Here is a 15,358-nt window from a genome sequence, read left to right on the forward strand (position 1 = left end):
GAACCTTGTAAAAGCCCTTGTAGGTGTGAGGTCAGGCCCAGCTAAGTACGTGTGTTTTCCTCTCTGGAGCTGGGTCAGAGGAAAGGAGCGGTGGTTTTGGGGAGCTGTGCTTACTGAGACACACTGTTATGTTCTCCAGACAGAGGGGGAGGAAAAGGAGGAAGGAGGAGGACGAGAGAGGTACAGGCACATTACCCCAGATGAATCCCAGTGAGGAAGCCACGCTCTGGGTAATGCTTCAGTTTCTGACATGAAGTTCTGTCTGGATTTGTGCCTGTCGATCTGGAGTGAATCCATCCTTTGAATCCTCTGCTTGCATCTCCGCTGCAGACACGGTCTGAAAGACAGCATGATCGACTACGGTGAGTAGGACTTCCACTCCAAACGCTGACGGCTTTTTAACAGGGATGTTTATCAGTGTTTTTAATTATTGGAACCGTGTGTCTCTCAGACTGGTATCCAAGTTATCCATTAATGACTGTAAAGCTGTATGACAGCAAAGTAAGAGAATGTCTGAGCAGAGCAGGGAAGTGTAGTGAGGCGTTTTTTGGCCTGAGGGCTGTGTGAGTGTAATAAGTGTGTGTGTGTGTGTGTGTGTGTGTGTGTGTGTGTGTGTATGTGTGTGTGGATTGTACGGGCTCACTTGCACACAGAGGTCCTTTATGAAAACACAAATTACATAACATTGTGTAGGTTCATTCCAAGGCGACCTTTAGAGCACAAATAGCTCAGTGAGGCCAGCAGTGCATGGGCAGGGCTTCCTTTCTGCTCTCCCCGCAGCCACACAGAGGCCCACTGGGCCAGCTGACATACAACCACATGGCCCTGGAGAGGGAGATCCTTCGCGTAACAAGAATTCAAGATCTTCGTTATTGACTCAGCCCACAGATGATCTCAGTGATTGTACACGTTGTGAAAGTGGTGGATTATTCGTAGAATGACTCGCTTCAGGTGGCTCTCTTGGCTGTCCTCTGAAGGCCCTGCTCCGCCTCACAGACTGGAAAGAAGAGTCCTCAGTGAAAACTCAGAAACAGCACTCACGTTGTTCAGCTGAGCAGCCGCCCCGCCCCCTGCTTTCTCTCAATCAGGGTCTGTTCCGTCAGGCTGGTCCTGAGTCACCGCCTTTCTAATGCTACAGGCAGTCAGTGTTTCTGTGAGGATGTGTACACACACACACACACACACACACACACACACACACACACACACACATGATTATGCAAACACGTGTTTATTCAGCCTATCCTAAACACACCTTTCAACGTGATTCCCCCCCCCCCCCCCCCCCCCCTTCCTCTTAGTCCAAGTTTTGATTCTAAACAATATTACTATTGTGTGCCATCACATCAATAGAATAGAGAGTGTGTCAAAGGGAACTTGGACTCTTTCTGTACTTCTGTTGACGTCACAGGAGGCAGTCAACACCTTCAAGGCTCTTTTGGTGAAACTTTAATTATACACACCAACACAAAGCCTACATGGAAGGGGCTTTGAAGAACTCTTACTTTCTGGATAACAGTGGCTGTCCTGGTTGGACAGGCCCCAATGAGTCTTGACCTCTGCAGCCCGGGTTCAGGTCCAACACGCAGCCCATTGCTGCATGGAATGAACGGGTCGTACTTGCGGGCAGTGCTTTTTACCCCTTCACCCCCCCCCCCCCCCCCACCAGTTTCAGTGCCAGCCCTAAATCTGCAGCTCCAAAACTTTAAATTTGTAATTTCATACTTTTCATATTACTTTTCAAGTATTTTCATACTTTGTCAGTGAATTTACCGCATTCAAAGTAGTAAATATATGGGGTCACCTTGTGTGATGTTTACAATGCAGTTCATTGACATTAGGTTTGGGAATATGAGTCATTTAGTGCTCCTAAACCTAGTCCACACATGTACAATGCAATTGTGTTGGTGTGATGTCAAAGTTTGAACCTGATCCAAATCTTATCCCCTTATTGTCCTGGTGATTATTTTGCAGCTAAAAAAAGAGAAAAATGAATGGCTCTGATCTGACATCTGACAGTCTGTGCATATCCAGTCTGGTGGCTTTTGACCTGTGACCATCTTGGGCCTGGGGGGGGGGGGGGGGGGGGGGGGGGGGGGGTGATATTGAATAAGGCTGCTTGAAAAAATTAAAAGAAATTGCATTACATTGTTTTATAAAATGTACTATTATCTTACGCTGTAGGGATCAATTGTGTCATTACAAATGTAGACTGTGTTTACATGGACATGAATAACTCGTTCATGAGGATTATCCAGGTTATGATCAGACTCAGAATATGATGTTTACATGAGCACAGAGAAACCGGGTTATTCATATACCCATAAACATCATAAATACTAGTAACCCGGTTGCTGGTTACTGGTTACTGGTTACTGATGACTGCGTTGTATTCATGCAGGTGATGTGATGTTCACTAAAACAAATATTAACACACTGTACATTTACTACCACTTGATGAGTTAACTGCTAATGTCTTCTCATTGTAACCTATTTGAATCACCAACAGCTGTCTGCTCTGAGCACATCCTCCCTCTCTCTCTCTCTCTCTCTATGGACTGAGCTAGTCCTGAAAGCAGAGCAGCTAAGTTTCTCTGATAACTCAGTCCTCCACGGCGGAGTCAGACTGTCACTGTCACGTAGGACAGGGAGCAGCTTCTTTCATTACAGAAAGACAAAGTCAGTTTCTTCGTCGCTCCAGAAGTGAGACGCTTTATCTGCAGCCATTGTTTGTGTTTCTGATACGTCACTTATCTGATGCTGCGCCTGCAGATAGCCGATGGCGCTCAATAACGTGCAACGGTATCCCAGTTTCTATCAGAGTTCTTCAGCTAGCATATTCAGGTTTCTCATAAACGGGATGAGGGATACCTTAAAACCCGATCATGAACCGGTCACTCTTCTTCATGTAAACAGACTCAATGTGATTTTGAATAAGGTTTCCTTTCAGGAACAGGACCATTAATGTCCAGCATGGACAACTATCGAATAGTACACAAGATTATTGGTAAATATTATTTACATCCCGCAGCTGCTAATTGGGGCAGTTGATGTGAAATATTTACCAGGGAAAGACGTTGGAGTTAGTCAGTCCTGATGGGCAGGTGGCACCTTGCATGGTAGCCCTGTCATCAGTGAATGGATGAATGATGACATGTAGTGTAAAAGCGCTTTGAGTGGTCCGAAGACTCGAAAAGCGCTATACATGTAAATCCATTTACCATTCAGATGAATGCATTGAAATATAAGGGTGTACAAGTGTGAGGTCTCCCAAAATGGTAACACTCTTCTACGTGTTTTGTCATTTAGTGTGGCGGAGACCCTCAAACATCTCCTTAAAGGTGTTTTGGGTGTAATTCGTTTTTTTTGAGGTTTATATATCATTCTGTAGCTTCCCAGTGGTGTTCCTTATGTATTCAAATCAGAACATTCAGCACCAAAATGCTATTTTCCAGCGGCCGACTAAAAACGTTTTCCAACGCGACCTGACATATCTTCATTATGATGCTACTACATGTAATATATACATATATACATATGTGTTTATGTAGAAATATCTGACATGCTCCCAGTTTGGAGAGGCAGGCAGGTTAACACAGAAGAGAACGCTATAACGGCTTCAGTTCCCCGACAGTCCGACGGCAAGATCAAGCTGTGAAAATCTTCCTACTACAGCGAACACTTAGGCGGCTAAAACGTGTTTTCCCTCAGCTCCAGTCCAGCCGTTTCACCTCTCTGTCAGAAAACCATCTTCAAATTGGAGAACTGAAGCTGTTATATCTCTTCAAAGCCACCGGACTTTATTGGGAAAAAAACTAATTTTACCTTTGAAAAATACATAAAAACCCCACTTTAAAAAATCCAAACTAACCCTTTAAGTTATTTCCAAACTTAGCACAGTTAAATGTTGCTCAGCTAGTGCTTGCGTTCACATGATTCATAACCGTATTGATTAGCTTACTTTGGTAACCTTTTTGCCGAGCATTTCCATTTGAAAAACACTGTAAAAGAATACTGATAGAGGAGAACTGTGCATCAGTAAATGTACCTCTCAAACTAAGATGCACTTTTAGAAGCGTGCAACTTCTAGTTGGCTGCTCCAACATAACATGTGTGCTAGACATTCGATACTCAGCTCCAGCTCCAGAGCTTTTCCTCCAAATTCAAAGACCAGAACCGAGAACACAGACGGTTGCTATGGTGCTGCAGATTTGACCTGCCTTTATCTAAATGCACATTTGCATTCATACTCAACTAATGCACACAATGAATATAATGTTTGAATATTTGGAGATTGATTTGAGTCCTACTGCTGTGTGTGTGTGTTCCCACTGTGCTGGCCGTCATCCAGGAGTGTGTATGAAAAGGGAGGAGAGAGGGAGATCCATGTCTCTGTTTCCTGTATGTCTGGTCAACACATAAGCAGACTAATGCGCCTTAATTGCTAACACACTTCCAGGATCAGAGCCACCGATTCACCAGAAAAGAGAGTCGGCCTTCAATACTCACAGAACCTGTGGATTTTACTGGTTCATTTATTTATTCAGCAAGTTAGATATGTATCTGATTAACTGTTTGATCAGGTATTAAAGATAAACTAATGTAAAGGTAAAACTAACGTAACTAATAACTAATAAACTTAATAACCTTTTTTTTTTTTTCCATCAAATCATCTATTTTTGAACAATAATGAATCATTTGCTTTTTCTTTAGTTTTAGTGGCTGAGCTGAAGATAAAACTGAGACTCCAACTCACTGCCTTGTGGTCAGCACATCATATAGAGTACATTTACTGTTTGAAGAGCTCTGTTATATTCCAGCAGTTTATGCTGGAATATTCACAGCACAGAGAGGCATTTGTCAGCAGGCTGCTCCATCGCTGAAACATATACATTCATTCAGCTCAAGCTCGAACCAGTCTCTTCCTCCACTAAACTGGGTGAGATTTACAGACAAAGTAGTACTTTTAGCACATGGCAGAAGTTTTCCTTCAGGGCTTTCAGGAACCGGTTTAGGCAACAAGCTTACCTGGTTAGGTTTAGGAAAAGATCATGTTTTCGGTTAATGTAAACCCTGAAGACAAACTCGTCCTGTGTATTTCGGATGATATGGATACCATAGCACACTGTACACGTAAAGGCCTTTTATGGCTCCTACCTCCACTCATGCAGACTCCGGTATGGACCGCAGGCTGAGACCTGAACCAGAGTAAGACCCAACCTCACTGAGCTCAATCGCTGTTGCAAAATGTGACATCCGAACCAAACCTGGAACAAGGCTGTATTTGACTTTCATTTTCTTTATCTCACTTTATCTCACTTTTCCTTGACCTCTATGGAAAACGTCATGGGGTCAAGGAAAGCAACCGTGGTGTTCAGAGAGTCCGACTCCACTTTCACTAAGCTACGTCATTGTGATGCGATGGCGGATGTCACTGACGGAGATCTGCCATAGAGAAACTACGACACAAAGCACAACTAAGACATGACCCCATGAAATGTGTGGCTCAGCACCATGCAGGCTTTATAAAGAGCTTCTTCTGTGAGACGCTGCTTCACTCGTGGTGTGAAGGAGAGAAACCGGAGCTCCTTCCTTCCTGCTGCTGTCACACAGCAATCAACATGCTTCAGTAGAAACAATTCACTCGTGTCAGTGAAACTGTTCAATATCAATGTTTCCTTTGTGCAATAATGTAGTTTCAACATTATATTTTGCTTTTTAACAGTTTAATAATTTATCATAGGCCTAGCTTGTTTTGTTTTTTACTTATTTGTTACATGTTCAAAGTAAATAAATACATATGAAATGAAACTAAAGGACTGTCGCTGTCTGTTCATATTCCTCAACATGAATCCCATTACTTTATGACTGTATGAGTATGATTGTTAAACCTGTGTAAGATAAACACATCGTTTGTTTTCATGGACGGCCGAATGGTGCGTCACTTTAAATGTTGCCGCCGCAAGGAATTGTGGGGCGGAATTATCTTCTTTCCCTTCTTTAAAGGAAGGTCCAGTGTTTCCTATGCTAAAGGAACTAATAAAGGAAGCATTGAAGCACCTTTCCTTAGAATTTAGAGAATTCAAACAGCTGTTATCATGGCGGCCGCTTAGATACTTCCGGGTCATTTCACTCAGTTAGGAACCTTCCTAAGCAAAAAGGACTATTCGACTGCAGCCTAAGAGAGCAGAAACAGCACTGGTTCCCAATGTGGGTGCTGCGGCGGCCTTGAGGACAGGCCAAGATGTATCGTATCATTGTTCATTTAATGTGCTTTTCACAACAAAATTCCATCACATTAAACAAACACCAAAGCAAGAAATATCAAAGTTCAATACAGCATTATGCCGCAACAAGTGACAACCAACGTCTGCTGGAACTAACATGCTTTCAGGCTCTGGAGCTCAGTGCTCAGAAAACTAGTGACGGTTTTAAAGCAAGCTGTGGAAAGATTTGAGACGGTAAACAGAGCTCAAAGAAATGCTGAACCTTCTCAGCCCTCACACAGTCTGAGACACCTGGATCTGAGTCCACCAACAAAACTCAAATCTGACTCGAAACTACCCGACAAACGGCTTAGCGGACAGGTGTTGGCTGCTAGTGGAAGACCAATATATATCATTGTAATCTGTCTCCTTGCATTAGAGAGTGTGTGCATCAGTAGGCTCACATGCCACATTAAAATACATGCTTCCTTTTCATCTTTTGTTTGTGTGGCCTTGTTCTGGGGTATATTTAGTCTGTTCAAATATCAAATTTTTTTGGCGAATGAAATATTTTCCTAGTAGCAAATCTTCCATAGTCAAAGAGAAGTGCATCAACATTAATATGTTGAAGAGACTTGCTTAGATCCAAAATGTTTGTGATCTAAAATCCCCACATGAGTAGATCTGAAAGACGAGGACACTTCACAACATAACCTTCTGTTGCCTACTTCGACAATTTCTAAACCTTGACATTCACCACATGATGTTGTTGGTTGTGTCAAGCGAGAACCATAAAGTCGTTTTTTACCTCCTTCCCGATCACCTATGCATTTGTACAAATGTTAAAAGAGGGCGAGCTACGACTGATCAGGGTCCAACATGTAGCCTGCTGTCTCTCTCTGCCAAGCCACTGCGAGAAATTGTGACTCCATGATCTCTTAATCTGAGACGGTGACCATCGCTAAAACTTTTGATCGTTGACTCAGTTTATGAGGGGCCTATTACACATAATCACTAAAAACGAATGCTACAGCAGTCACAACGGTTGAGCTAATTAGTATTCAGGTAAGGTGAAATGATACCAAGCAAATATGTCTAGGGCAATCCAAGCACTAACATGCAGCTGAAGAGCTGCTCAAACTTTCTGAGCCAGTCGGGCCCCGACTGTGAGGGGAAGAGCAAGATGGTGATGTCAGACCAAAGTCCGTATGGGTTTCAGTGAAAGAGCCTCTGCACATTGTTTACTAAGTGTTCAAGGCAAATGGGAGAGGCCATCTCCACTAGAATGTATAATGCATACGAGGGTCTTCCTATAGTGCACTCTAGAACGTGAAGCGTTGATGCGTACAGACCGTTACTCGCTCCAGCTCATTGATGGGACCAGTACAACATGACTAACACCATTTTCTGCTTTCACCCAGTAGATTGAGTAATTTAAAACATTAATTATTGGCAGTGAGCCTCTACTCCTCACCAGCTGCTCTTATTGTGTTCATGTTCCATGTGCTTTAGTCATTTCACACTTTGCATGCCATTGTGTGTGTGTCTGTGTGTATGTGTGTGTCTGTTTACACAGTCACATTGTGGGGACATGCCTTCCTTTTGGGGACAAAATGCATGTCCCCTTAATGTATATATAGCATTATATATTAGGGTGAAGACTTGGGTTACGGTCAGGTCACTCTTGAAATGAATGTACGTCTGTATGTACTAATGTCCTCTAAGTGAGAGAACATGACTGTGTGTGTGTGTGTGTGTGTGTGTGTGTGGAGTGTGCTTCTCTCAACACGTCTGAGCCTGATTAAGCTGAAGTCACGAGGACTGAGGAAAACATTGCTATTTTTTCAAAGCAGGGAAAGAAAAGCGTTTTTTTTTTTGTATCTCCACTAGTCTCCTCAAATGCCTCAGCTGTTTCTCAGAACACTTACACACACGGATGCAGTCAGACTGTCCTAACTCAGTTTTCTAATTGCCCTCCAGAGCGTCCCTCTCCATTAGGCTTCGGGCCGGCTGGGAGGAGTGTGATGGTTCCCGAGCTCCCGCCGCACACACATACACACACGCTGACGGCCATGCCTCAGAGATACTCCCACCAGAGGAGGAGAGCCAGCACAGCAGCTGCTAGGAGGATGGAAAGGAGACGCAGGGACCAGGAGGAACGCCGCAACAACCCAACCAGCAGCCACAACCACCGCTCCAAGAAACTGGCCATGCTCTCCAGGTACCAGCACCACTCAAAGGCTTACAACCAGGGCTGCACAGTTAGGTTACCCTTTTTATTGGCAGAGTATGTGACCTTCTTTCCAGGCTGGAGTCAATCTTTATGATGAAAAGAGATAGTTTGCTTTTCTTTTGTTATTTCTTTGTGTGAATTATATGTTTCTCCAGAACAAAAATACATTTACATACGACAAACAGCATGAATGCATTCGTACAGACAACATGTGTGTTATTGTGATAATATGTCTTTTCAACACATTCTCACTGCCGTCTCGTCAAACAGCGACCGCCAGCAGCCCTATGCTTCAAACTATGATGCTCTGTAGAGCTAGCTTCAGTTTTGGAGTGCCACTTGTTACATGCATACAGTTTATTTTCAAAATAAACTTCCAAAGTAGGTTAACTTAGTCTTGAAGTTTACTTTGTTTGGATTGTGGTTTGGGTAAAAATAAGTCTGTTAGATACGTAAAATAAGTATGCTAGTACTTAACTAACGTTGCTTAGTTACATAACAGCGTAACGTAACAAAACCAAGGTAAAATAAGTCAACATTGACTTAGTTTCACATGGGACATGAACAGCTGCCTCCTGGGTGACAGCCTGTGTTTGACTCAACCATCCACCCAAAGGACTTTCCTGCTCTTTATACTTCGTTAGTTGTTCTGAGTGTCTAATAATTACATGGATGGATTTACAGTACATTGGAGTTAGCTGAAAGCCTGGTGCATCTCATACAGACACTAAATGGTGCCTTGTTGGCATTTGACAAGTTGTGAGAATGGGTTGGCCTTTTTCCATCTAAGTGTCCTGTATCAAGAGTAGAGTGAAAAACGGGTCGACAGGGAGGTCAGGGTCATGTGCTGCATGCAAGTGATAGCTCGTGGTTGAATCACTCCAGTTGTATAGTCTTGCTATCAATTCAATCCAATTTTTAATTCAATTTATGTAATTTAATGCCGAAAATTAACGTTGTGACTTTCACCGACTCTGTCCAGGTCCCTGATCCTGTGTCACTCTAAAACTAATGACGACTGTCCAGAAGAGAGGCATGCCGTGTCAGATGGGCGCAGGACATGGGGCCCAGGCTGCAGGGCAGACGTGACTGGTGGGGATCAAACGCGGTGCAGAGATACAGGGAACGGACACTGGAGGACAACCCAGCAGTCAGCTCTGGAGAAGAGAGGAGGCACTGAGTCAGATAACCAGCTGCATCATACCGCCACACTCAGGGAGAACAAAAAGAGCATAAGGAGGGCTTTCAGCATCAAGGTACGGCAGCAGCCATTTGTGCTAGTGATCATTTGCTTATAAAAATAATCAAAGCATATTCTGAGACTGATGAACTTTCTCACCCATCTTCTCTAAACTGAGGAAGATCCTTGTTGTTGCCTGTGCTCATTGTAATTATTTGGCCATACTAGCGGCGCTACTCTTGTACTCTTGGGATGACAATAGGCCGGTCGGTCAGTCCACCACTATGGTCCAGACAGAAATAACTCTTGATTGGGTTGAAACTTTGTACAGCGATTCATGGTCCCAAGAGGATGAATTCAGTTGACCTTGGTGATCCCCTGACTTCACCTCTAGCGCCATCGGCAGGTTGACTCACAGGTCCAGAATCCAGTACGGAGGGCTTTATAGAGGGTGGATTGGTAGCTGAGGAGGTGCCAGTTCGCCTTCGGCCACGGAATTGATCAAGGCACCATTGTGTGAACGCACTGATGAATCTGCGAAGATTGGGTGGAGATGGGGAGGTGGAGGGGTGCATAACAGCAGCAGAACGTACTGAAGGTAGAGTGACAATCATATCTAAAAGAGACAGCAGCAAGATGATAGGCTAACAATTAAATTGTTTCATTCTGCTATTGGATAGAAGAGCTGATCTAAACAGCTGATATCATGACTGACAGCCTCAAACAATGACAGCAAGGAAATAATGAGTGAGCATGCGAGAAGAAAGAATGGCAGATGTATGAGAAATAAACTATAAGCCTAAGCGTACAAGAGGATAGTCTTCCTGACTGAACTTACGCTAGAGCTTCATTAGTAACAGTAGTAGCAGACTTACTGTAGTAAAGCAGTTGTAGTAGTAGAAGTAGTAGTGAAAGCAGTAGCAGCATTTGCAGTAGTGGTAGTAGGAGTTGTACTAGCAGTAGTAGAAGTAATAGCAGTTGTAGTAGAAGCAGTTGTATTACTATTAGTAGTAGTAGTAGAAGTAATAGCAGTTGTAGTAGTAGAAGCAGTAGTATCAGTTGCACTAGTAGTAAGAGTGGCAGCAGTAGTAGTAGCAGTTGTACTACTATTAGTAATAGCAGTAGCAGTAGTAGCAGTATTAGCAGTATTAGCAGTTGTACTAGTGGTAGTAGTAGTAGTAGTTGTAGTACTAGAAATAGTAGCAGCAGTAGTAGTAGTAGTAGTAGTAGATCTAGCAGTTGTACTAGTAGTTGTGGTAGCAGTTGTACTTGTAGTAGTAGCAGTGGTAGCAACAGTAGCAGTAGTAGCAGGAGTACTAGTAATAGTAGTGGTGGCAGGTGTACTAGTAGTAGTAGTAGCAGTTGTACTAGTAGTAGTAGAAATGGTAGCAGCATTAGTAGCAGTTGTACTAGTTGTAGTAGTTGTAGCAGTAGTATGACCAGTAGTAGTAATAGTAGTAGCAGTAGTAGCAGTTGTATTAGCGGTAGTAGTAGTAGCAGCAGTTGTACTATTATTAGCAGTAATAGTAGCAATGTTAGTAGCAGTTGTAGTAGCAGTGGTAGTAGCAGTGGTAGTAGCAGTAGTAGTAGCAGTAGCAGCAGTTGTATTAATAGGCTCGTTGGAGACGAGCCAGTCCTGATCAGAATCGATCAACGGCCATCGGCACACAATGCATGCTGGTTAGATTTGTGTCTGACTTGATCCCGACTTGTCTGACGTCATGAAAACGTGGTCAACGATAACCTCACGAGATCGAGGCGGCCACAGATTTTAGAGCCAGGCGCCGCAGTTGCTCACAACCGACTACATGACCGAGGGCATCATGGGAAATGCCTGGCTGTTGCCGGATCAAAGAGCTGATTGGCTCTTAGATTTGACAACAAAAACCACGTTTTGTTGAAAATCCTATTTTTCTGTGTAATTGCAATATTTAATGCTAGATTGTTGGCTATTAGTCTCATGTTGTGTAACTAAGGTTTATTCTAAAAACATATGCTGTTTTATTAATAGTAATTTATACAACACAACATATCAAAATGAGCAGCAACGTGTTTCACAGGCAGACATAAAAAGAACAAAGGATAACATACAATGCAGATACACGTACATTTCCATATAAATATATATTTACAAACACACATGAATAAATCCAAACGAGGTCTGTAAACTACAAGTAGCCTACAGATCGGATCAAACAGGTTTCTTTTACTTCCTGTTTATTGTTTGAAGGCAGCTGGAAACTGTCTGACTTGACCACAGTTTTTTGTCAACGCCCCCTGCTGCTCATCTCGAACAAGCCTATTAGTAGTAGCACTTGTACTAGTAGTAGTAGTTGTAGCAGTAGTTATACAAGTACTAATAGTAGGAGCTTAAGTAGTAGTAGCAGTAACAGTAGTAGCAGTTGTACTAGTAGTAGTTGTAGTAGAAATGTTAGAAGCTCTAGAAGTATTAGCAACAGTTGTAATTGTAGTAGTAGTAATGGTAGCAGTTGTACTAGTAATATTAATGGTGGTAGTAGTAGTCGCAGTTGTAGTAGTTGTACTAATACTAGTTGTAGTAGTAGTAGTAGCAGTAGTTTTACAAGTAGTATAAGTAGCAGTAGTAGTGGCAGAAGCAGAAGTAGTATAAGTAGCAGTAGTAGTGGCAGAAGCAGAAGTAACAGTTGTACTAGTAGTAGTAGCAGTAGCAGAAGTAACAGTTGTACTAGTAGTAGTAGCAGTAGCAATATTAGTAGCATTTTGTAGTTGCCCAGCAAAAGGTAATTCATATTGTCTAATGACCTGAAACATCTATTTAACACACATGTATAAGTCAACTCACATATTTACCAATTGTCATTTTTGACAGAATAATATGTACAAATGAGCGTTTGTTGTTTGTCTGTGCCAAGCCTGACCACACAGTAGTGTAATGCTGTGCTGTGTGTTGGTGGTGTGGTAGGTTGAGAGCTGTGACTGACCTGAATGTCAAACATTCAGACAAAGACAGGGTTTGTTTTACTGTGCTGTTTATACAACATACATCAGTACTGAGCTCATACTAATATTTATTTATTTAATTTAGTGTAATTATGTTTCTAATAAATTGTTACGCAGTTTTAAACGGATTTCTGAAAAATCTAAATAAACATTAAATTTGCCCGTAAGCTCGTTCAGGCAGTCCACCCCTAGACACATACCTTTTTACTGCAGCATAGATCTAGCGCACCCATTTTCATTAGGACTTTACATTGTAGAACTCTCAGTATAAAGTTTAAGAATTTTTTTCCAAAGTATCACAATCGATGCAGGACAATTAGCGATATCGTCTTTGTTATTCCACGCATTGAAGAAGATACAGCTTACGTCTTTTTTTAACACCAGTAAACCTGATACATCAGGGCGTTACTTTGCTGCTTCCCACCTAAGATTGCTTTAGACCAGTTTAGTGAATGGATAAGTATAAGTATATATAAGTAATAAGTATATTAAATGTCTGTTTCGATGAAATCAACTGTCTTTAATGTATATAACTCGTCGGTTTTGTCAACATAAATAAAGTAATGGCGTCTTGACTGATTTTACTTTACAACGCTCTCGGAATTGAAAATGTATGGATCACTTGAGTTGGAAACAATCCTACACAGCCACCACTGAAATCTAATTCTACACATAGTATAAAGTATAATGCTAATAATAGTAGAGTAAACAGGCCGCCATTGTAAATAACAATGTATTCGTAATGACTTGTCTGGTTAAATAAAGCTTAAGTAAAATTAGACACTGTGCACAAATGTCTTTTAACAGAACATGACCTACTAAGGAACCACTATTTTTGGGTGAGGACTGGAAACTATATATTGTGAAATACCTTCATATAAAGACTTTTGTATAAATTATCCAGTAAGTGTGTTAATAAGATTTTAGTTATACATGTGAAACTCTTATATACATTAGCCAACCTCAGAGCAGACAAATCCTAACCCACCCCCTGTGATCATTGGTGCCCCTTTGAGGGGGGCCCTGACCCAGGTTTGGAACCACTGCCCTACAGCATCTCAACTTGTTGGAGTAGTAAAGACGCCTTTATTCCAAAGTTAACAATGATTGTGCCAACAGACAAAGTCACACAGCTGAAGAGCATACTGTCCTAGATATGGGAATAAATGAGCCATGCTGATCTCCTGGCCATGTTGGAAGTGTAATTAGTCATTCTATGTTGTGTGGTTATGACAACACACTCCAAAGGAACCTTGGAACAATGTCATAGTAATGTATGTTTTCTATTACTATTAACAAGAACATATGCTGTACAGCTGTAAAGCAGCATTACATACACATCTGTTTAATTTATTTTCTATATTGCTTGCCATTTTTAAATGAGGTAGCTAAAAGTTAGACACTTTATATTTCCAGATTGGACATTAAATGCATTGTGTTATCTACATTTGCTCATTCAGTCTAGAGATAGTCATTTACTTAATTCAATTCTTAAGACATTTGTATTTATATCAAGCAATCTCCTATTGAAATTCATGATTTTTGTGCATGTTGTCCTCCCAAGAAGCTGTGGGTTTTGGACTTAGTGTTATGGTTTGCTTATGATAATTAATTGTATCAATGGATTATAATAATAAACAAATTTAAGTGACTGCCTGCTACTTAAAAAAAAAAGTTACCAACTCTGTTAAAGCATCCACAAATTGACATGCTAACATGCTCACAATGACATTGTTCACATAACAACCTAACCTGCTAAACAACCCTGACATGGAGCAGTGCCCCTCTGGGGCTGATTCCTAAACATCAATCATTCTTAATCACCTACCAGACAGAAACTATACCAGAGCCATGTCCATTTGAAACCTCCTCCTTTACACTACATAGAGCCATGTTGTCATACAGAGATTCATTTCAAGAACTCATGCATGCTCATCATTTATTGGTTTACTTTGTTTCACATGGTTACATGTTCACATTGATTGATTGAAGTAATTGACATAAAGGAAATACATGTATACCCATTTAATAATCACAGCCATTCTGTCTGTATTATATCATTTAATAATCACAGACTGTCCCGTCCCCAGGCCATTTAATGGCTGGCTTTCTACCTGCCTGTATAGAGGTTCCCTTATGCTTGTTCACTGTGTATCTCTGTGTGTGTATATGTGTGTGTGTGTCTGTAGGAGAGTAGTATCTGGAGGATGTGTGTAGCCACAGGGCCCGCTGAGGATGTGTGTGGACCACAAATGGCTGATAACAGCATCCAGACAGAGGAAAACGACTCTAAAGTGGAGCCAGGAAATGAAGGGAACCTACACAGGTAAAAAAAAAAAAAAAAACAGTACCACAACTCTAAGTGCTGGAAAATAATGGTGAAATCTGAATTTGTGTAAATATACAAAAATACATGTGTCTTATCAGGATAAATGATAAAGTGTAGCAAGAAAGAAGAGAATGCAATCATCACTAAGAGAGAAAGCATTGATTGACATTTCCTCCTGCTCTTAACAATAATCTGCATCTGGATATCCTATGTAGATCAGGAAAAAATGCATTCACATAGAGAACATTGTGCACTCAGAATGGCCAGACCTCATCTAAAAGGTTTAGAGGTCTCTGTGTAAATGAGATCTATACAGTTTGTCTCCTCAGAGAAGGAAAAGGAGTAGAGTTACGTGATGGACAGGGTCCAGGTGAACCAGCATCCGCACTGGAACTGATCACTGTCTGTCCAGGCGTCCCAAACCTGAAAAC

General features: G+C 41.7%; 1 protein-coding gene across 1 annotated transcript in view; it reads left to right on the plus strand.

The window, feature by feature from the left end:
• Positions 1 to 331: 331 nt before the first annotated feature.
• The window catches only part of il16 (interleukin 16), a 39,936-nt gene continuing 24,909 nt past the window's right edge, over positions 332 to 15,358 (plus strand). Inside the window, exons 1-4 of the mRNA XM_068730818.1 lie at positions 332 to 362; positions 8,187 to 8,427; positions 9,422 to 9,695; positions 14,788 to 14,924. Coding sequence (XP_068586919.1) covers positions 350 to 362; positions 8,187 to 8,427; positions 9,422 to 9,695; positions 14,788 to 14,924 — 665 coding nt within the window. The 5' untranslated portion in view covers positions 332 to 349. The remainder of the gene's footprint in view (positions 363 to 8,186; positions 8,428 to 9,421; positions 9,696 to 14,787; positions 14,925 to 15,358) is intronic.

This window comes from Cebidichthys violaceus, unplaced genomic scaffold (genome assembly GCF_023349555.1).
Source record: "Cebidichthys violaceus isolate CVI_PGR_0920_01 unplaced genomic scaffold, fCebVio1.0.p SCAF_5, whole genome shotgun sequence".
Classification (NCBI taxonomy): domain Eukaryota; kingdom Metazoa; phylum Chordata; class Actinopteri; order Perciformes; family Stichaeidae; genus Cebidichthys; species Cebidichthys violaceus.